This window comes from Haematobia irritans, chromosome 5, assembly GCF_050003625.1.
Source record: "Haematobia irritans isolate KBUSLIRL chromosome 5, ASM5000362v1, whole genome shotgun sequence".
NCBI classification, from domain to species: Eukaryota; Metazoa; Arthropoda; class Insecta; order Diptera; family Muscidae; genus Haematobia; species Haematobia irritans.
In genome coordinates, this window is record NC_134401.1 from 145,601,349 (window position 1) to 145,626,198 (window position 24,850).

Consider the following 24,850-nt stretch of genomic DNA (forward strand, 5'->3'; position numbering starts at 1 on the left):
ACAGCAAAAATATTTACAAAAAAAATATATATATTGAAATCGTATGTGTTAATCAAGATTTGGATAGTGTTTTTGTTTTTTTTTTTTTTTGGAGTAACGGCTCATCTAATGCATGAACACCTTTGATCTAGCCAATAAATTCCAAAATATTTCAAAAATTAAAAAAAAAAAACTAGAAATGTGGCATAACTATGATCACAAAAGAAGTGTTAAATTATTACCTATGACATGAATTAATTAAAATAAAAAATTCAAAATAAAAAAAAAAAAATCCATAAAACCCAAACGTGTCTTCCAAAAAAAGTGTTAAAAAATTATGATATTATGTTTATACAAAAAATAAAAGCACATTTTGTCTTTTGAAAATTAAAATCAAATGAAATATGATGATGATAACTCAATTTCTGAGAATAATTTCTAATTGATATGAAGTGTGAAATAAAAATCATGCATAACAATCGTTTATTGTTTATTTGAATTGTGAAGAAATATTGTAAAGTGCCTTTGGTTTGTTTTTTTTTGTTGCTGCATAATATGAGAATTCGATTAAATTTTATGTCATCACCATCACGACCATCATCAATTGTATCCACATCATCAGCATTGCCAACGAAATTATTACCAGGAAGCGAAGAAGTTGCCGTAACTGCATTAAATTGCCCCAACATAAACAAGAAATGTGGCATAAACGTAATAAACTCTTGATATTTTTACTTTGGATAATGAAAATAAGGTGAATATAATTTATTTTTAATTATGTATTTATATATTTAATTATTTATTTAACTACTATAAAAATTTTCAAACTTTAACTACTGTAAAAATTTTCATTTTTTTTTTTAAATCCACAAATCAAAGATGTGTTTTAATTATTACGAGTTTTCTATAATAAATGTTAATCTTTCCAAGATGAAAAATATTGATAATATGAAGAATTGTGCAATAAAAAATTTGGGACCGACAATTTAGACAACATTGACAACATTAGAATAAATAAATGTTAATTTAAAGAAGGTTCATTAATTTTACTATTATTTTTTTTATTAAATAAATTTTGCATCCCTCCGTTAAAGTCACATGTCATTGAAGTAAGGCGCATTTTCCTTAATCTAATGAAAAACATTTTTGGTTTAAAAAAAAACCTAAATCTGATATATTGAATTTTTTGATTAAAGAAAAAAAAGCTTCAAATATAAGCTAAGACTTATTTTGAGGATTTTACATCCTTTGTTAAAAGTTGCAGTACTTTTTTTTTTTTGAAATTAAGAAAATACTTTTTTACTCTGATATATACTATATGTTACAATATGTATATAAGTAATCTGCACTGAAAAAAAAAAATATTTATGTGATATGAAAGATTACGCAACCAAAATTTTAGGATGCGAAATTTAGAATATATTAAGGACAATTTTCTTTAAAATAATGAAATTTTAATTAAAATAAAGTTTATAATCTTTGCTTCAACAATAGTTTCCTTTAAATTTAGAATACAAATTTCGTAAATTTGCGTCTCTCCGTTAAAGCCGCGTGTATTTGAACTAAGGCTTATATTCTTTAAAGTAAAGAAACATATTTTTGATTTAAAGACATTGTCCTTAAACTAAGTGAAATATTGAAACTTTAGATTTAAGATAAAAATGCTTCAAATATAGGCTAATAATTATTTTGAGGATTAAGCGTCTTTTTTTAAAGTTTTTTTTTTTTTAATTAAGAAAACATTTTTTACTTTGAAGTATCCGTTATAATTTGGATTTTTAAAATGACATTTATTTGTACGAGAGTAACTTTGTTAATAAACCTTGAAAAGAGAATGAAAATTTGATAAATGAGATTTGTGTCCTAATTTTAATTTTATTGGTCATAGATTTAAAGCCAGATAGGTCGCCAAAAAATTTCTTTATTTTAAGAAGCCGCATCTTTGGCTTGGAATCAATACCAAAATCCTTAAGCGAAAGTCAAAATATTTGGATCCATGTAAACTTTTTGTGAGTGCAGGATTTTAATGGCATTTTAGATTTTTTAAATTTTTCATATAAAAATACAGATTTTCAGATTTAATTTTTTTTAGATTTCAATTGAAAATCTTGTCAAAATTTTAGTTTTATAGAAAATTTTGTCAAAATTTTATTTCCATAGAAAAATTTGTTAAAATTTTATTTTCATAGAAAATTTTGACAAAATTTTATTTTTATAGAAAATTCTGTTAAAATTTTATTTCTATAGAAAATTTTGTAAAAATTTTATTTCTATTATATTACATGTTAGCCTGATACCGAAACAGGCAATTGACGTCCAAAACAACCATGTTCCTTAATCTATATCTGTCCATAAAGCTCGAAAAATAATTGTATAATTAGATATAATGCATTTGGACGTCAATTGCCTGTTTCGGTATCAGGCTAACATGTAATATAATAAGCAACGATGAGCCCGTCGTAAAACTAAGAAAAACACGACTAATGTACGCGTTATAATTGTTGTTGTATCCTGGAAACCAGTTTCTGTTAATTGTCATATGTTGTAGTTGACTGTAGAAACAATAAGCATTGTTCGACTGTTCACCACTTAGGTGAATTCTAACAAATTAGCTTTCTAAAAATAAATTTCGTGTTGTTGCATTACTATGTAACAAAACGAAATAAAAATAAGATTAAGGGACTTGTAAGTTATATGAAAAGATGATGTACAGTGGGAGAAAAGATGATTCAATTTATAAGAGGAAATTTCCCAAATGTTTTCTCCATAAGGAGTTAGCATAAAGGGCCCAAAATTGAGTTATCTCTCCCAGCCAGATCTATACTAAAGGCTGTGGAAAGGTTCATTCGCCCGAACCGAAACATGTACAGTCCAGGCGTGTATAGATTGGTATCTGGCGTTTTCTTTTCAATGGCTCTATTAACCATGTTCCTTAATCTATATCTGTCCATAAAGCTCGAAAAATAATTGTATAATTAGATTTTATTTCTATAGAAAATTTTGTAAAAGTTTTATTTTTATAGAAAAATTTGTTCGAATTTTATTTCTGTAGAAAATTTTTGCAATATGTTATTTCTATTGAAAATTTTGTCAACATTTTAAATCTATAAAAAATTTTGTCAGCATTTTATTCCTACAGAATTTATTTTTTCAAAAATTTTTCTCATAGAAAATTTTACGTATATTGAAAAATTTGCCAAAATTTTATTTCTATAAAAATTTTGTCAAAATGTCGGTTTTAAAGAAAATTTTGCCACAATTTTTAATCTTTTGAAAATTTTGTCAACATTTTATTTCTATAGAAAATTTTGTAAAAATTTTATTTTTATTGGAAATTATGTCAACATTTTATTTCTATAAAAAAATTTGTTAATATTTTAATTCTATAGAAAATTTTGTCAAAATTTTATTTCTATAAAAAATTTTGTCAAAATTTTGGTTCTATAGAAAATTTTGCCACAATTTTTAATCTTTTGAAAACTTTGTCAAAATTTTATTTCTATAGAAAATTTTGTAAAAATTTTATTTTTATTGAAAATTATGTCAACATTTTATTTCTATAAAAAATTTTGTCAATATTTTAATTCTATAGAAAATTTTGTCAACATTTTATTTCTATAAAAAATTTTGTCAAAATTTTGGTTTTATAGAAAATTTTGCCACAATTTTTAATCTTTTGAAAATTTTGTCAACATTTTATTTCTATAGAAAATTTTGTCAAAATTTAATTTCTGAAAAAAATTTTGTCAAAAAATATTTCCATAAAAAATTTTGTCAAAATTTTAATTCTATAGAAAATTTTGTCAGCATTTTATTTCTATAAAAAATTTTGTCAGAATTTTATTTCTATAGAAAATTTTGTCAAAATTTTTGCCTATAGAAAATTTTGTCAAAATTTTACGTCCATTGAAAATTTTGCCAAAATTTTATTTCTATAAAAAATTTTGTCTGAATTTTCTATAGAAAATTTTGTAAAAATTTTATTTCTATAGAAAATTTTGTAAAAATTTGTCAAAATTTTATTTCTGTAGAAAATTTTATCAAAATTTTATTTCTATGGAAAATGGTTACAATATTTTATTTCTACAAAAAATTTTATCAAAATTTTATTTCTATTGAAAATTTTGTCAAAAATTTTTTTCCATAGAAAATTGTGTCAACATTTTTTTTCCATAGAAAATTGTGTCAAAAGTTTTTTCCATAGAAAATTTTGTCAAAATTTTATTTCCATAGAAAATTTTGTCAAAATTTTATTTCCATAGAAAATTTTGTCAAAATTTTATTTCTGCAGAAAATTGAAGTACCTCTTAGTGGAGATTCTACCAAAACATCAAGAATTCCACCAAACAACAAAAAGTTATTTCCATAAAATATTTTGTCAAAATTTAATTTCTGAAGAAAATTTTGTCAAAAAGATATTTCCATAAAAAATTTTGTCAAATTTGAAATCAGAATTTTAAATCTATAGAAAATTTGACAAAATTTTATTTCTATAGAAAATTTTGATAAAATTTTATTTCTATAGAAAATTTTGTCAAAATTTTATTTCTATAGAAAATTTTATCAAAATTTTATTTCTGTAGAAAATTTTATCAAAATTTTATTTCTATGGAAAATTGTTACAATATTTTATTTCTACAGAAAATTTTATCAAAAATTTATTTCTATTGAAAATTGTGTCAACATTTTTTTGTCCATAGAAAATTGTGTCAAAATTTTTTTTCCATAGAAAATTTTGTCAAAATTTTATTTCCATAGAAAATTTTGCCAAAATTTTATTTCTGTAGAAAATTCAAGTAGTTCTTAGTTGGAGATTCTACCAAAACATCAAAAATTCCACCAAACAATAAAAAATTTACCATTTTTGGTAGAATTCTACCAACTGTGGCAACCGTGTTCTCAATCCCTTGCACTTTGGCTCCAAAAGTGCCGATCATCTCAGGACAGCGTTTCACGGAGAATAAGAGCCACTTTCGTGCAGCGTTTGAAGGAGCAAGGTTGATTGTAAATTGTGATGCTATTTCCAAAATTTGAGCAGTAAAAGTAAGAAAAAAATTAAAAATATGGCGCTTTACATTATTATATTACATGTCAGCCTAAAGGGTGGTTGACATGTCAATTGAATGCCGCGGAGACCGCTTTGTGACACGGCTTGGAGGACTGAGTGTAGCTATAGTTAAGCAGTTTGCGGATATCATGTTGGTAGCTAGCAGCTCAAAATTTCTACAATAAGTTATTGTCGCATGTCTTTGAAGTAAAGATTTTTCTTGAAGTAAAGAAAAACAGTTTTAGTTTAAAGAAATTATCTTAAAATTAACAGAGATAATGAATTTTTGGATTAACAATAAAAACTGCTCTAATATTGGCTAAGGCATTGTTTGTTGACTTTTCATTTTTAGTATAAAGTTTTTTTTTTGTTTGAAATAATATTTTTTTTTTACTTTGAAGTATTTGTTATTTTAATAATTTATATGTTCATGAATAGCTTTGTTAATATATCGCAAACAGAGAATTAAATTTCCACAACTGAGATATGTATTCTAATTTTTAATTATAGAGTGTACAATTAAATCTAGATAACTTCATTGAGAATGCCTTTATTGTGAAGAAGCTGCATTTTTGACTCGAAGTCTATATCAACGCTTCCAAGGGAAGGAGAAGACCTTATAATCTAAGTACACTTTTGTTGAGGGTACATTCCGTGAACATTTCAAGTAAATCGGTTCAGTAGCTTTGCACAATATGCCGCAATGTAATAATGGTTCTTCTGACACATAATGACAATTAGAAAACCAAGCTGGTTGGCCATATTACTCGCTGGGTGGTTGCTTTCGAGTTTTACTGCATTTGTATTTAAATAAACAATTTGCACTACTACTGCCGCCACTACTGGGACAGTTATTATATTAAATATTGACATGGAACAATCATAATTTACATTTGTTATCACAACCAATGGTGACAAATGACACAAATTTATCAGACTTCAATTGAGACCAACTTTTGAGTGTGGTGTGGTGCGGTTGGTGTAAGCCTTTATTCAGTCAATGCCTGAACTTGGCATTGACATTAAGAAATATGATAATGCCAACAAGATTGGCTAGATCGGAATTGAGAGAGTATAGTGTCGAAATGATATCCCAAATACAATTTGTCATAGACTCTCTACGTGGCGAGGGGCAGAAGTAGCTGCAGTGAGAGGGAGTTGGTTTGTATGCAAACTCGGGCATGGTCACTCACTCACTCACTAACTCATTCGCCATTTGATGACTGATTAATTGAATTTTTCAATGAATCTGTCATCGAGTGGTGACAGATCAATTAACGATTCCATGATATAAATCGCTTTCGATTTTAGCTTGCTTTAGGTTTCTCACATCGCGTTTTTATAGATTTCGTGTTTGAGAGTTTAGGAAAATCTAAGCTTTTTGGTTTTTATGCCACTTTAGATTATGGTGATTTTGAAATGGAGAATGGAGAATCAAAGGCTGATGACAAAATCATGTACTTAATGAAGTTTTCTTAAAAGTGGTAGCTAATGAAATTCTGAAAATTTTATTGAAGGACGTAGATATAGAGCAAATTTGTCTAATTGGAGATAATGCAAATTACCGTGAATGGACTGTACTATTTAGAAACGATTAATGATGTTTTATGGAAGGAATTGTACCGTACGTTCAGAAAGATGGCAAAACTACTATACAAACAAATCTTATTTTGCAAAATTTTATTTCTACAGAAAATTGTGAAAAATTTTATTTCTTTAGAAAATTTTGTCAAAAGTTTATTTCTATGGAAAGCTTTATCAAAATTTTATTTCTATAGTAAATCTTGTCAAAATTTTTTTTCTTTAGAAAATCTTGGAAAAATTTTAGTTCTATAGAAAGTTTTGTAAAAAAAAATTATAGAAATTTTGTTACGTTCAGAGAGACGGTAAAACTACAATACAAAAAACTTTTATTTTGCAAAATTTTATTTCTATAGAAAATATTGTCAACATTTTATTTCTATATAAAATTTTGTCAAAATTTCAGTTTTATAGAAAATTTCGTTAAAAAGTTATTTCTATAGAAAATTTTGTCAAAATACTATTCCTATAGAAAATTTTGTCAAATTGTTATTCCTATAGAAAATATTGTAAAAATTTTATTTCTAAAGAAAATTTTATCAAAATTCTATTTCCATAGAAAATTTTGTCAAATTTCTATACCCATAGAAAATTTTGTAAACATTTTATTTCTATAGACAATTTCGTCAAAAATTGTATTTCTAAAGAAAATTTTGTCAAAATCCTATTTTTCTAGAAAATTTTGTAAAAGTCATATTTCTATAGAAAATTTTGTAAAAATTTTATTCCTGTAGAAAATGTTGCCAAATTTTATAGCTATAGAAAATTTGGGTAAATTTTTATAGCTATAGAAAATTTTGTTAAAATTTTAGTCCCATATAAAATTTTGTCAACATTTTAGTTTTATAGAAAATTTTGTAAAAATTCTATTTCTATAGAAAATTTTGTCAAATTTCTATTCCTATAGAAAATGTTGTTAAAATTTTATTTCTATCGAAAATTTTGTCAAAATTTTATATCTATAGAAAATTTGGTTAAAATTTTATAGCTATAGAAAATTTTGTTAAAATTTTAGTCCTATATAAAAATTTGTTAAAATTTTAGTCCTATGTAAAATTTTGTCAAAATTTTAGTTCTACAGAAAATTTTGTCACAATCCTATTAGTCTAGAAAATGTTTTCAAAATTTTATTTCTATAGAAAATTTTTTTCAAAATTTTATTTCTATAAAAAATTTTTTCAAAATTTTATTTCTCTAAAAAAATTTGTCAAAGCTGTATTTCTTAGAAATATTTTTCAAACTTTTATTTCTATAGAAAATTTTGTTAAAATTTTATTTCCATAGAAAATTTTAGTTTTATAGAAAATTTCGTCAAAATATTATTTCTATAGAAAATTTTGTCAAAATCCTATTTCTATAGAAAATTTTGTAAAAATCATATTTCTATAGAAAATTTTGTAAAAATTTTATTTCTATAGAAAATGTTGCCAAATTTTATTTCTCTAAAAAAGTTTGTCAAAGCTTTATTTCTTAGAAATATTTTTCAAACTTTTATTTTTATAGAAGATTTTGTTAAAATTTTATTTCCATAGAAAATTTTGTCAAAATTTTAGTTTTATAGAAAATTTCGTCAAAATTTTATTTCTATAGAAAATTTTGTCAAAATTCTATTTCTATAGAAAATTTTGTAAAAATCCTATTTCTCTAGAAAATTTTGTCAAAAAAACACCACCAAAAATTTTATTTCTATAAAAAATTTTGTCAAACTTTTATTTCTATGGAACATTTTATCAAAATTGTATTTCTATAAAAAATTTTGTCAAAGCTTATTTCTCAGAAATATTTGTCAAACTTTTATTTCTATAGAAAATTTTGTCAAAATTTTAGTTTTATAGAAAATTTCGTCAAAATTTTATTTCTATGGAAAATTTTGTCAAAATGTTAGTTGTATAGAAAATTTTGTCAAAATTTTATTTCTATAGAAAATTTTGTCAAAATACTATTTCTGTAGAAAATTTTGTCAAAATTCTATTTATATAGAAAATTTTGTTAAAATGTTATAGCTAAAGAAAATTTTGTTAAAATTTTTGTCCTATATAAAATTTTGTCACAATCCTATTTCTCTAGAAAATTTTGTGAAAAATGTATCTCTATAGAAAATTTTAGAACTATTGTGTATAAAATTTTGTCAAAATTTTATTTCTTTGGAAAATTTTGTCAAAATTCTATTGTGTACAAAATTTTGTCAAAATTTTATTTCTTTGGAAAATTTTGTCAAAATTCTATTTCTATAGAAAATTTTGTAAAAATCCTATTTCTATCGAAAATTTGGTAAAAACTTTATTCCTATAGAAAATTTTGTCAACATTTTATTGCTATAGAAAAGTTTGTTAAAATTTCAGTCCCATATAAAATTTTGTCAAAATTTTAGTTTTATAGAAAATTTTGTCAAAATTCTATTTCTATAGAAAATTTTGTCAAATTTCTATTTCTATAGAAAATTTTGTAAAAATTGTATTTCTATAGAAAATTTTGTTAAAATTTTATAGCTATAGAAAATTTTTGTTAAAATTTTATAGCTATAGAAAATGTTTGTTAAAATTTTATAGCAATAGAAAATTTTGTTAAAATTTTAGTCCTATATAAAGTTTTGTCAAAATTTTAGTTCTATAGAAAATTTTGTCACAATCATATTTCTCTAGAAATTTTTTTCAAAATTTTATTTCTATAGAAAATTTTATCAAAATTTTATTTCTCTAAAAAATTTAGTCAAAGCTTTATTTCTTAGAAATATTTTTCAAACTTTTATTTCTATAGAAAATTTTGTTAAAATTTTATTTCCATAGAAAATTTTCTCAAAATTTTAGTTTTGTAGAAAATTTCGTCAAAATTTTATATATATAGAAAATTTTGTAAAATTTGTATTTCTATAGAAAATTTTGTCAAAATTTTAGTTTTATAGAAAAATTTGTCAATATTCTAGTTCTATAGAAAATTTTGTAAAAATTCTATTTCTATAGAAAATTTTGTAAAAATTCTATTTCTATAGAAAATTTTATTAAAATTTTATAGCTATAGAAAATTTTGTTAAAATTTTAGTCCTATATAAAATTTTGTCACAATCCCATTTCTCTAGAAAAATTTGTCAAAAATTTATCTTTATAGAAAATGTTAGACCTATTGTGTACAAAATTTTATTTCTGTGGAAAATTTTGTCAAAATTTTATATCTATACAAAAGATTGTAAAAATTTTAGTTCTTTTGTGCCAAAATTTTGTCAAAATTGTATTTCTCTAGAAAATATTGTAAAATTTGTATTTCTGTAGAAAATGTTATTTCTATAAAAAATTGAATCAAAATTTTATTTCTATAGAAAATTTTGTCAAAATTTTATTGCTATAAAAAATTTTGTTAAAATTTTGTCTATAGAAAACTTTGTCAATATTTTATTTCTATCGAAAATGTTGTCAACATTTTATTTTTATAGAAATTTTCGTCAACATTTCATTTCTATAGAAAATTTTGTCAAAATTCTATGTCTATAGAAAGTTCTGTCAAAATTTAGTTCTATACAAAAGTTTTGTTTTCATAGAAAATTTTGTCAAAATTTTATTTCTATAGAAAATTTGGCCAAAAATTTTATTTCTATTGCAAATTTGTGAAATACCTTTTAGTTGGAGAGGGAAATGTAGTAAATTCTACCAAAACATTAAGAATTCTACCAATCAACTAAAGTCAACTTAAATGCCCATATATCGGGGTTTATTTATGAACATTAAATTTGACCCAGCTATTTATTCATTTTTTACTTCATTCAAAACATGTTCGTTTTATCGTTTTAATTTCGATAATTTTGTTTGCCCCCCAGTTACCAAAAATTATCTAAATTAAAACGATGAAACGAACCTGTTTTGTATCATCCAAAAGTAAAATGCATTTTTCAAACCCCTTTTTTGAAGGATGCTTTCTACTAGAACCATGGTATTAGTCGTACTTGAAGTTGAGTTTTTATTTCGAATGATACGTGCTTTTGAAAGTTTTTATTTCATTAATAATATATACAAAAATTTTCCATATATGTGCCGTTACAAGTGTATAAAAGACGGAAACCCTAATAAATTAAGATTTGTGTTCTAGTATCAAGTATGATAAACTTAAATTTAGTCTTGAATTGCATACTAAATGTATCCTTAGTGTAGTGCCTCTCCCTAACTGCGTAAGACCATTTATGACATTCCGTCCTGTCTTGAAATTCTATATACCAAAATCCAGCTTATTGATCATGTCATCCCTGTTTGGTACCGCCTTAATTGTGGAGTCCAATTATTCATATATTGACCAGCCTGTTTGGGCGTTGGAAAACTCTTGAAGCTTATTAACAATTGAAATGATATTAATTAATATTATTAACACGGGAGAATACATGTGTTATTTGTAAGCTGTTGCAATCTGTTTCCCAATGGCCTGCCTAGCTACCATATGTCCGTCCGTCCGTCTGTCCATCTATCTATCATGACTATATGCAGTGTTTTTTTTTTTATTAAGACATCTAACGCGTGAGCCATGACTTATATCCGTCTGTATGTCTGTCCATCTGGTACGCCATTGCAAAGGCATGGCTTATATAGCAAGAAAATAAAATAAAAAATCAAATCTATTGGACATGACAGTTGCATGTGGCAACAAATAGCCAGTGTGGATAAATTGGTTGATAGATTTGCTAGATGGATAGATAGATTACCAATAGACATTCAGATGGATAGAAGGACAGATAGATAGATGGATAGATTGCAGAAAGATCAATAGATCACATGACAGATAAATAAATTACAGTTGCTAATTTATATAATGTGCCACTTTGTCACAGTGACATTGATATGTTTACATTGACATTTGCTTGCTATATACAATTCATTTGTTTTTATCCTTTTTTAGTAGATTGAAAATTATGGCGTTATATATGTCAATAAAATGGGGTTAGTATGGTATGGTCATGGCATTTATAACGCGTGGGAGATTTTTTTTCTTCAAAATATTACATGTATTTATTTTATTCAACAACGTAATATAAAAAGCCGAAACAGGCCAAATAAAACTATATTACATCTCTTAATACCGAAAAAAAAACTTTCGTATATGCCTAGAGAAAAATACAAAAATATTCACTCCACTCAGAGATTTGTGATAACAACAAATAAAATATCTGTCCATGATTCAAAGAGCATTTGAATGCTATGCAGAGTGATTCTAATCCTTCTGAGACTACATAAACGGTTGTCACTCGAGCCAAAAATAATTTACCAAAATTTGCAGAAAATTTTACCAAAAAAACTAGCAAACAAAAAAATAATTTTATTTTGCAAATTTTTATTTCTATAGAAAATTTTGTCAAAATTTAATTTCTATAGAAAATTTTGTCAAAATTTAAAAAATTCTGCCAAATTTTATTTCTGTAGACAATTTTGTCATAATCTTATTTCTATAGAAAATTTTGTCAAAATTTTATTTCTATAGAAATTTTGTCGAAATTTTATTTCTATAGAAAATTTTGTCAAAATTTTATTCCTATAGAAAATATTGTCAAAATTTTATTTCTATAGAAAATTTTGTCAAAATTTTATTTCTATAGAAAATTTTGTCAAAATTGTATTTCTTTAGAAATTATTGTCAAAATTTTATTTTTATAGAAAATTTTTGCAAACATTTATTTCAAAAAAAATTTGGTCAAAATTTTATTTCTATAGACAATTTTGTCAAAATGTTATTCCTATAGAACATTTTGTCATGATTTTATTCCTATAGAAAATATTGTTAAAAGTTTTTTATATAGAAAAATTTGTCAAAATTTTATTTCTTAGACAATTTTGTCAAAATTTTATTTCTTTAGAAAATATTTTATTTCTATAGAAAATTTTGTCAAAATTTTATTTCTATAGAAAATTTTGTCAAATTTTTATTTCTATAGAAAATATCGTTAAAAATTTTTTAATATAGAAAATTTTGTCAAACTTTAAATTTTATCAAAATTTTATTTCTATAGACAATTTTGTCCAAATTTTATTTCTATAGACAATTGTTTCAAAATTTCATTTCTATAGAAAATCTTGTCAATATTTTATTTCTATAGACAAATTTGTCAAAATTTTATTTCTAGAGAAAATTTTGTCAAAATTTTATTTCTAGAGAAAATTTTGTTAAAATTTTATTTCTATAGAAAATTTTGTTAAAATGTTATTTCTATAGAACATTTTTTTCAAATTTTTATTTCTATAGGAAATTTTGTCAAAACTGAATTTCAATAGAAAATTTTTTTAAAATTTTTTTCTATAGAAAATATTTTCAAAATTTTATTTCTATAGAAAATATTGTCAATATTGTATTTCTATAGAAAATTTTGTCAAAATTTTATTTCTATAGACAATTTTGTCAAAATTTTATTTCTATATAAAAATTTGTTAAAATTTTATTTCTATAGAAAATTTTGTTAAAATTTTATTTTTATAGAAAATTTTTTTCAAATTTTTACTTCTATAGAATTCTTTTTTTTTTTAATTTTATTTCTATAGAAAATATTGTCAAAATTTTATTTCTATAGAAAATTTTGTCAAAATTTTATTTCTATAGAAAATATTGTCAATATTGTATTTCTATAGAAAATTTTGTCAAAATTTTATTTCTATAGACAATTTTGTCAAAATTTTATTTCTATAGAAAATTTTGTTAAAATTTTATTTCTATAGAAAATTTTGTTAAAATTTTATTTTTATAGAAAATTTTTTCAAATTTTTACTTCTATAGAATTTTTTTTTTAAATTTTATTTCTATAGAAAATATTGTCCAAATTTTATTTCTATAGAATATTTTGTCAAAATTTTATTTCTATAGAAAATATTGTCAATATTGTATTTCTATAGAAAATTTTGTCAAAATTTTATTTTTATAGACAATTTTGTCAAAATTTTATTTCTATAGAAAATTTTGTTAAAATTTTATTTCTATAGAAAATTTTGTTAAAATTTTATTTCTATAGAAATTTTTATCAAATTTTTATTTCTACGGAAAATTTTGTCAAAATTGAATTTCTATAGATTTTTTTTTTAAATTTTATTTCTATATAAAATATTGTCAAAATTTTATTTCTATAGAAAAGATTTGCAAAATTTTATTTCTATAGAAAATTTTGTCAAAATTTTATTTCTGTCAATTTTGCCAAAATTTTATTTCTATAGACAATTTTGTCAAGAGTTTTATTTCTATAGAAAATGTTGTCAACATTTTGTTTTTATAGAAATTTTTTTTTTAAATTTTATTTCTATATGAAAATTTGTCAAAATTTAATATCTATAGAAAATTTTGTCGAAATTTTATTTCTATAGACAATATTGTTAATTTTTTTATATAGAAAATTTTGTCAAAATTTTATTTCTATAGATTTTTTTTTTCAAAATTTTATTTCTATAAAAAAATTTGTTAAACTAGTTATTCTTATAGAAAAATTGTTAAAAATTTGACAATTTTGTCAAAATTTTATTTCTATAGAAAATTTTGTCAAAATTGAATTTCTATAGAAAATTTTTTTTTAAATTTTCTTTCTATAGAAAATATTGTCAAAATTTTATTGCTATAGAAAAGATTTGCAAAATTTTATTTTTATAGAAAATTTTTGCAAACATTTATTTTCAAAGAAAAATTTTGCCAAAATTTAATTTCTATAGACAATTTAGTCAAGAGTTTTATTTCTATAGAAAATGTTGTCAACATTTTGTTTCTATAGACATTTTTTTTCAAAATTTTATTTCTATAGAAAAATTTGTCAAAATTTAATATCTATAGAAAATTTTGTCAAAATTTTATTTCTATAGAAAATATTGTTAATTTTTTTTATATAGAAAATTTTGTCAAAACTTTATTTTGTTTAATTTGGCAAAATTTTATTTCTATAGAAATTCTTTTGAAAATTTTATTTCTATAGAACATTTTGCCAAAATTTTATATCTATAGACAATTTTGTCAAAATGTTAGTACTATATAAAATTTTGTCAAAATTTTATTTCTATAGAAAATTTTGTCAAAATGTTATTTCTATAAAAAATTTTGTCAAAATTTTATTTCTTTCATCCGTTTTGTTTTGTTATTTTTGGTTTTTGTTCTTTAATCATTGTTGTTGTTTTGATCTCAGCTTTAAAACCATTGCGTTGACTAAACTACAAGAGTAGCTTAACCAACAGAGGAAAAGAATGTTTGTCAAATTTATTTGGACAAAGCCCTATAGACTGCAAGATGGTTGGATGGACGCACGTTTCGAAATTACCACATTCCTCATCAGCATCCTATACTTGCAGTAAAAACTATCAACCAATTATCAGAATAAATTCAGGCAGTTCATTAAACCCAACAATAAACCACACTTGAACCCTCCGAAAAAAGGTTTTACATTGATAGCCGGCTTTTGCCGAAATAAATTCGTACAAACATCTCTCTTTTCCTTTGCCAAAAATTTTCTAAAATTTGGCTACGCTGGCCAGAACCTCTGCCGGCGGGAGATGTTGCAAATTTAATTTAGATTTTTCAAGTTTTGTCGTTTTTTACAGTCTGAATCTTTATCATAATTAGCTCCATTACAAGCTGTGGGATTCATCTTCAAATAAGGAAGTAGCTTTCATCGATTGCTTTCCTACCATGTAATCAAAGACCGGATATGATCATAATGGAATAATTCATTGCCAATTTCCCCATTGTCTATGTCAATAATAAGCTATGATCTTCTCAATTGACTAATTCGTTACTCCACAATCAGATTGGAAAATGACAATGTCGACATGGCGTAATCTCAAATAGAAATCAATAATTTCATTTTAAGAGTTTGTGGGGTCTAATCATGATCATTCGTTTTTTTTTGCTCACTTCATTATATTGTAAATACAGAGTTCGATTATGGTCTTAACAATTGGCTTGTGCTTATTGCTGTAGCCTTTAGTCAATGAGCCAGCCCCTTTTAATAACATCGAAATTCATGTAAATTGTTATCGGTGGAATAATACGCCTAAACTCCAAGATGTCTCTTATGTTTGTTTGGTTTTTTTTTATTTCAGAGCTATCTTAGTATAGATCGAAACACATTCGCCAACATCCATTGCAAAAACTGTAACGCAATGCAACGATTGGAGGGGAGATGAAATGGAAACCTCATTAAAATGTCCAATTAAATTAGGGAAAATAAAATGCAATAAAACTTTTAAGAGGGCGCATTCAACAACAGACAAATCATGCAATATCAGCATTCGTAAAAAAAAAACGAGAAAACAGTAATGGTTGCGATAGAATAACAAAAGTAAACACAACTCTCAAAAAAAAAGAAGCTAGTTTTAAAAAATTATTTAGGGTTAAGGAGGATTTTACCTTCTTTAAAAAAAAAAAAAGAAAATTAAAAATTATAAATTTAATTCAGATTGTACCAATTTTTATTTATAAAAATTAAAGGCAGCAATAAATTAATAAAAGTATTAAAGTAAACTGAATTAATTGATATAAAATTGAGTTGAACTAAACTACATTAAATAAATAAAATGTAATTTATTTTAAATAAAAATTAGAACATATTAAATTCAACAAGCATGTACGGCCGTAAGTTCGGCCAGGCCGAAGCTTATGTACCCTCCACCATGGATTGCGTAGAAACTTCTTCTAAACACTGCCATCCACAATCGAATTACTTAAGTTGCGGTAACGCTTGTCGATGGCAAGGTGTCTTAAAACCTCCTAACACCTAAATTGTATGTAAGTCCATACGTGGTTATATTAAATTAAAAAAGATCGATCAAATACGTATATAATTCAGTTTGACAAAATTTTCTATAGACATAAAAAAATTTTAACAAAATTTTCTATAGAAATAAAATTTTGACAAAATTTTCTACAGAAATAAAATTTTAACAAACTTTTCTATAGAAATAAAATTTTAACGAAATTTTCTATAGAAATAAAATTTTGACAAGATTTTCTATAGAAATAAAATTTTGATAGATTATTTTTGGCTCGAGTGGCAACCATGATTATGAACCGATATCATATGCTGACGCCACGTGCCAAATTTCAACCGGATCGGATGAAATTTGCTTCTCTTAGAGGCTCCGCAAGCCAAATCTGGGGATCGATTTATATGGGGGCTATATATAATTATGGACCGATATGGACCAATTCCTGCATGGTTGTTGGATACCATATACTAACACCACATATCGAATTTCAACCGTATCGGATGAATTTTGCTCCTCTAAGAGGCTCCGGAGGTCAAATCTGGGGATCGGCTTATATGGGGGCTATATATAATTATGGATCGATATGGACCGATTTTGGCATGGTTGTTAGAGACAATATACTAACACCACGTACCAAATTTCAATCGGATCGGATAACTTTTGCTCCTCTAAGAGGCTCCGGAAGTCAAATCTGGGCATCGGTTTATATGGGGGCTATATATAATTATGGGCCGATGTGGACCAATTTTTGCATGGTCATTAGAGAACATATACCAAGGCCATGTACCAAATTTCAGCCGGATCGGATGAAATTTGCTTCTCTTAGAGGCTCCGCAAGCCAAATCGGGGGATCGGTTTATATGGAGGCTATATGTAATTATGGACCGATATAGACCAATTTCTGAATGGTTGTTAGAGACCATATACTAACACCATGTAACAAATTTCAACCGAATCGGATGAAATTTGCTTCACTTAGAGCAATCGCAAGCCAAATTTGGGGGTCCGTTTATATGGGGGCAATACGTAAAAGTGGACCGATATGGCCCAATTTTTGCATGGTTGTTAGAGACCATATACTAACACCATGCACCAAATTTCAGCCGGATCGGATGAAATTTGCTTCTCTTAGAGCAATCGCAAGCCAAATTGGGGGTCCGTTTATATGGAGGCTAAACGTAAAAGTGGACCGATATGGCCCATTTGCAATACCATCCGACCTACATCAATAACAACTACTTGTGCCAAGTTTCAAGTCGATAGCTTGTTTCGTTCGGAAGTTAGCGTGATTTCAACAGACGGACGGACGGACATGCTCAGATCGACTCAGAATTTCACCACGACCCAGAATATATATACTTTATGGGGTCTTAGAGCAATATTTCGATGTGTTACAAACGGAATGACAAAGTTAATATACCCCCATCCTATGGTGGAGGGTATAAAATTTAATCCGACTAATGATTTAAATGAAACAGAAAATCAAAAAAACTTAAATCTAAGAGCAAAACAAATATTTTAGTCTAAATTAGGATAATATTAAAATATCAATATTAAAATTAAACAAGTATATAAAGCAGTAAATTCGGCCGGGCCGAATTTTAAATACCCACCACCATGAATCAAATATGGTAGTTTACTTTGAAAACTCTTCGTCGTAGTGGGTTACTTGATAATATATAGAATTGTAGGGGGTTTGATGACAAATCTTCTCCCAAGCAAGTCAGTTCCCGAAGACAAACTTTAAAGATTCTACCTATAAAGACCAGATCAGATTCTGGATTTATGAGAACCAATTTTGTTTGAGTTTTAGAGAAATTATAAACATATCGTGTATATGATGAAATTACGCCTTGATTTAAAATCTTAAATATGTAGATTTTTCGACCATTTTTTAAATACGATGAGTAAAATCTGGAAATTTTACTTTCAGTTTGAAGCAATTTTCATGATCAGTGCGCCTGCTATACCCTGAAAGAAGTGTTTTCTTTTTTGAGAAACGTAATTTTAGACAAGCAAAGTTTTCTTTTGACACAAATTTTAGAGACAATCGTTGAATAATAGATTACTAATTTCCAGCAAATCGGATAAAAACTACGGATTCTAGAAGCCCAAGAAATAAAGCCGGAAGATCGGTGTACATGGGGGCTACACCAAAACATGGACCGATAGGCACCATTTGCTACTCACATATTTGCGATCTTAAAATACCCCCAGATTTTTAATTTCAAACAAATCGGCTAGAAAATATAGTCTCCAGACGCCAAAGAAGTAAAAATCGAGAGATCAGTCTATATGGGGGCTATACCAAAAAATGGGCACCGTTTTCGGCACACCTTTTCGGCACTCCTTTTTATGGTCCCAAAAGAACTCTAGATTTTTCAATTTCAGGAAAATCGGATAGAAAATATAGTTTCTAGAAGCCCAAGAGGCAAAATCGGGAGATCAATCTCTATGGGGGCTATATCAAAACATCGACCGATGAGCACTATTTTCGGCACACCTTTTCATGGTCCTCAATTACCTCTAGATTTCCAATTTCAGGCAAATCGGATGGTAAATATAGTTTCTAGAAGTCCTAGAAGCAAAATCGGGATATCGGTCTATATGGGGGCTATACCAAAACATGGACCGATGGGCACCATTTTTGGCACACCTTTTTATGGTCCTCAAATACCTCTATACTTCCAATTTCAGGCAAATTAGATAAAAACTACGGTTTTTATAGGCCCAAGACCCCAAATCGGGAGGTTGGTTTATATGGGGGCTATATCAAAACATGGACCGATGGACACCATTTTCGACACACCTCTTTATGGTCCCAAAATACCTCTAGATTTTCAATTTCATACAAATCGGACAGAAAATACTGTTTCTAGACGCGTAAGAAGCAAAATCGGGATATCGGTCTATATGGGGGCTATACCAAAACATGGACCGATACGGACCATTTTCGACACACCTCTTTATGGTCCCAAAATACCTCTGGATTTCCAAGAAGAGAGAAGTTCACCAATGTGGTATCACAATGGACTGAATAGTCTAAGTGAGCCTGATACATCGGGGTGCCACCTAACCTAACCTAACCATGGGGGCTATACCAAAACATGGACCGATTCGGACCATTTTCGACACACCTCTCTATAGTCTCACAATACCTCTAGATTTCCAATTTCAGGCAAATCGGATGGTAAATATAGTTTCTAGACGCCCAAGAAACAAACTCGGGAGATCCGTCTATATGGGGGCTATATAAAAACATGGACCGATACGGACCATTTTCGAAACACCTCCTTATGGTCCTAAAATACCTCTAGATTTTCAATTTCAGACAAATCGGATAGAAAATACTGTTTCTAGACGCCTAAGAAGCAAAATCGGGAGATCGGTCTATATGGGGGCTATACCAAAACATGGACCGATACGGACCATTTTCGACACACCTCTTTATGGTCCCAAAATACCTCTGGATTTCCAATTTCAGGCAAATCTGATAAAAACTACGGTTTTTATAGGCCCAAGACCCCAAATCGGGAGGTCGGTTTATATGGGGACTATATCAAAACTTGGGCCGATATAGCCCATCTTCGAACTTGACCTGCCTGCAAACAAAAAACTAATCTGTGCCAAATTTCGGGACGATAGCGCCATTATTGAAGGCTGTAGCGTGATTACAACAGACAGACAGACAGACAGACAGACGGACAGACGGACATGCTTATATCGTCTTAGAATTTCTCACTGATCAAGAATATATATACTTTATATAGTCGGAAATCGATATTTCGATGTGTTACAAACGGAATGACAAACATATTATACCCCCGTCACCATTTTATGGTGGTGGGTATAAAAATATATATATATATATAAAGAAATACACAATTAAATTTAAATTAAAACAGAAACCAAAACAAAATTTGAAATTTGATATTTAAATAAAATAAATCCCTAAATTTAAATTTTCTATCGAAATTAAAATTATAAAATTCTTAAAAAGATAGTTTAATTAAAATTAAAACTCAAACTAAAACTAAAACCAAAACAAATATGTCAATTTAAACTAAGATAACATAAAAATAAAAATTTAAAGGGAAAATAAAACCAAAAAAATTAATAATTGTAGAATTTGAAATTTAAATAAAATAAATCCCAAAATTTAAATTTTCTATCAAAATTAAAATTATAAAATACTTAAAAAGATAGTTTAATTAAAATTAAAATTAAAACTCAAACTAAAACCAAAACAAATATTTCAATTTAAACTAAGATAACATAACAAAAAAAAATTAAACTGAAAATAAGACCAAAAAATTGAATAATTGTAGAATTTGAAATTTAAATAATATAAATCCCAAAATTTAAATTTTCTATCAAAATTAAAATTATAATATTCTTAAAAAGATAGTTTAATTAAAATTAAAACTCAAACTATAACTAAAACCAAAACAAATATTTAAATTTTAACTAAGGTAACATAACAATAAAAATTTTAACTGAAAATACAACAAAAAAAAAAATTGAATAATTATGGAAATTTAAATTAAACTAAACATTTAGTTTTAATTAATAGTAGTTATTTCCTTCAAAAAAGCGTTTATTTATTTGCAATTCCCCTGCCAAATAACCCTTTCTTATTTTTTCTTCAGATAGAAAAAATTCCAAATCAATTTTCCAAATAAACTTTAACCTTTCCCTCTACATTAAAATTTCGTGAGATTTGTTTCGCACGTACTACAAAAAATTGTGTGAATAGGAATGCCAGCCAAACGAAACGAAATTCCGAACAAACAAACAAACCAACAACCAAACCAAAGCCCATTACAATGAAAAACCGATCTACTATTGTCGGGTTACAATTTTGTGTAGTTGTTCCTACATTTGGTCTGGAAAATGAATCCGCCTGACAATGTGTCGGTGATGGCGGTGGTATATTTGGGGATCGTATCTCATATTGTGGGTAAACAATGAGCATGCAACAGCAGCACCAATTGCTATGGAAATGGTAAATGCTTTGGCTGGATGACTGAGTGACGGACTGACTGACTGATGGACAAAGTCTTAAGTCAAGATATCCCTACCCCCAACCCCATCCATGAAGCAATGAGCCCAAGAAATTTAAGACAATGTTAGCGGGGCAAACTATTGCCACCATTAACATTCATTTGGTTTTGTTGTTGCACCGCAAAAACGGTACTGCTACAACGCGTCTCTATCATCGTCATTGGTAGTCCCCATCCTCTTTGGAGAATGAGCTTCAACTGAAATTGATGATTTCAATCGGTAAATAAGCGAAAACAAAGCTAAAACAATTTTAAAAGGCCCTTTTACATGAGCTTACACGATTTTAATGGATTCAACCAAAAATCTGATGCAATAAGCCATGCTTATTGGCTTTGCTTAGAGCTGGCCATGCAACTGATGATGGAGTTCGATGGAAGTAAATCAGCATCATGTGAAAAGTACTCCACAAGTCAACCACATGTACTCCGAAAGCAGGCATCGGAAACATTGAAAATTGAGGTTATTTCAACAAAAACTATTTCGATTGTAAACGATCTTGTAGTGCTCTTTCCGAGTGACTACACACACACACGCGCGCGATTACAAATACTTGCCTTTACCCGTTGACATGGAGAGTATGCACTGTGATTTGATGGCAAACGCAAAAACCAAATTCTTTCCAACCAAACGAAATTATAGATTAAGGAACATTGTATGGAATTTGGGTTTCGACGTAAAAAAAAGTTTGTTGGGAAGAGAAATATATTATGGTTGCTATAAACGTTGACGAATATTAAAGAATTAACTGAACTTTATGCCCAAGTTTTGTTCATAAAATCTTTGAGACATACTTAAAAAAGGAAAATTTCATTAAGCTGTGGAAAATTTGGAAAAACAATAAAATTTAACTACAAAAAAAACATTTTTTTGCAATAAAATAAATTCAATTTTGCTTTAGGTTAGCTACGGAAATTTTGTTCAGTGTAGAGACCAGCCCATTTTTTTTCAATTTTCTCGATAATTGCATCTTAAAATCGGTGGATATTTGTTCAGCCAAGAATTGAACATGAATGATGGCCTTCAAACGGCCGACAAAGCCATCCTATGCTGCATGAAAGTTACTCTGCGGTAGTTTGTCCCATTCCTGGCAAAACGCCGTCTTGAGATGAACCTACAAGAACTAGATCAATCCTAGGACTTGTAAAGGTCTGTATGGATCAGTACCAATTCTTCTAAACACGTATGGAAGAGACCGATCACTACAAAAAAAAGTTTTCATATGAAGAGCATATAGAAATCAATAATAAAAATGGAAGAGACCGATCACTATAAAATAAGTTTTAATATGAAGAGCATATAGAAATCAATAATTTATATGTACATTTTAAAATTGCGATAAACTGGATCATTGGTACCCGTCTGGCGATAGGTGCGTTAGTGGCAATTTGCATCAATTTCCCGTAAACAATAAAATCAACTGCCACTGGTATAAGTCTGTCATTTTTCACACGAGTGGTAATTTGAAGTTGGTTGCAATACATATCAACCACCTCTTCGATCACCGCCCTTGTTTTAATAGCTATATAATCCAGCATATTGGTTAAGAAACCTGGACCAGCTTGGAAAATGGGATTGGAAATACGCATTCACGAATTTGATAAATACGCCGAATTCCTGGAAGGAGGGTATTGAGGAAAAAGAAGTGAGAGCTCACAAAACTTCATTTCTATAGAAAAAAAAAAATTCAAAAGATTTTATTTCTAGAGAAAATATTGTCAAAATTTTCTATAGAAATAAAATTTCGACCAAATTTTCTAGAAAAAAAAACATTTTGAAAAAATTTTCTATAGAAAAAAATGTTTTATAAAATTTTCTCTCGAAATAAAATTGTGACAAAATTTTCTCTAGAAATAACATTTTGACAACTTTTTCTATAGAAAAAAATTTTTCTATAAATATAAAATTTTGACTAAATTTTTCTATAGAAAAACAAATTTTGCAAAATTTTCTATAAAAGAAAAATTTTGACTAAATTTTCTATAGAAATAAATTTTCGACAAAATTTTCTATAACTTTTCCTCTGTTGGTTAAGCTACACTTGTAGTTTAGTCAATGCATGGCTTTAAGCTGAGATCAAAAACAACAATAACGATTGAAGAGAAGCCAACAATAACAAACAAAACGAAAATAAAATTTAGACAAAATTTTCTATAGAAATAAAAATTTCTATAGAAATAAAATCTTGACAAAAATTTTCTTTAGATATAAAATTTTGACAAAATTTTCTGTAGAAAAAAAATTTTGCAAAATTTTCGATAAAAGAAAAATGTTTAATAAAATCTTGTAAAGAAACAATATTTTAACAAAAATTTTCTCTATATATAAAATTTTGACGAAAATTTTCTATAGAAATAATATTTTGTTGTTGTTTCATAGTTGACCTTTAAACTGGTAATTATATTTGTTTACTTCGGCTTGAGGTCATATGAATAAAAACAGAAAAAATTACAATTGTAAATTTACTCGTTTACGAATAAGTTCATTGTTCTTTACTTCTAAAAAAAATTCCCTGAAGACGAACATCGGAGATGTTTCGAAATATTGGATAATTTTAAATAAAAATACAACTCAACAAAAACAACAACATCTGTTTTTATTCATATGACCTCAAGCCCAACTAAACAAATATAATTAAATAAAATTTTGACAACATTTTCTATAGAAATAAAATTTTGACAAAAATTTTCTATAGACAAATTTCTCCATAGAAATTAAAATTTAACAAAATTTTCTCTAGAAATAAAAATTTGGCAAAATTTTCTCTAGAAATTATATTTTGACAAAATTTTTTCTAGACAAAGTTTTCTCTATGCTGCATGAACCTACAAGAACTAGATCAATCCTACAAGAACTAGCAACCTGAAATTAGTTGTAATACATATCTGCTACCTCTTCGATCATCGCCATGGTTTTATTGGTTAAGAAATGTCGCGATATTTTTTATAGAAAATTTTGTCAAAAATATATTTTTATAGAAAATTTTGTTAAATTTTATTTTCTATGAAAAATTTTGTCGCAATTTTATTTCTATAGAAAATTTTGTCTAAATTTTATTTCTATAAAAAATCTTGTCAAAATTTTATTGCTATAGAAAATTTTTCCCAGATTTTATTTCTATAGAAAATTTTGCCAACTTTTATTTCTATAGAAAATCTTGTCAAAATTTTATTTCTATAGAAAATTTTGTCAAAATTTTATTTCAATAGAAAATTTTATCAAAATTTTGTTTCTATTAAATACATTTTCAATAGACATAAAATTTTTAAAAAATTAATAATATAAAATAATGAAAAAATTTTCTATAGAAATAAAATTTTGACAAAATTTTCTAAAGAAGAAAATGTTTGATAAAATTTTCTATAGAAACAAAATTTTCTATAGATATAAATTTTTGACAAACACTATCTATAGAAATAAAATTCTATAGAAGTAAAACTTTGACAAAATTTTCTATAGAAATAAAATTCTGACTAAATTTTCT

The 24,850-nt window shown here is 26.4% G+C and overlaps 1 protein-coding gene across 1 annotated transcript in view; it reads left to right on the forward strand.

Moving 5' to 3' along the window:
• The first annotated feature begins 332 nt into the window (after positions 1–332).
• The window catches only part of Wnt2 (Wnt oncogene analog 2), a 110,736-nt gene continuing 86,218 nt past the window's right edge, over positions 333–24,850 (forward strand). Inside the window, exon 1 of the mRNA XM_075312792.1 lies at positions 333–733. Within this exon, the coding sequence (XP_075168907.1) occupies positions 678–733 (56 nt within the window). The 5' untranslated portion in view covers positions 333–677. The remainder of the gene's footprint in view (positions 734–24,850) is intronic.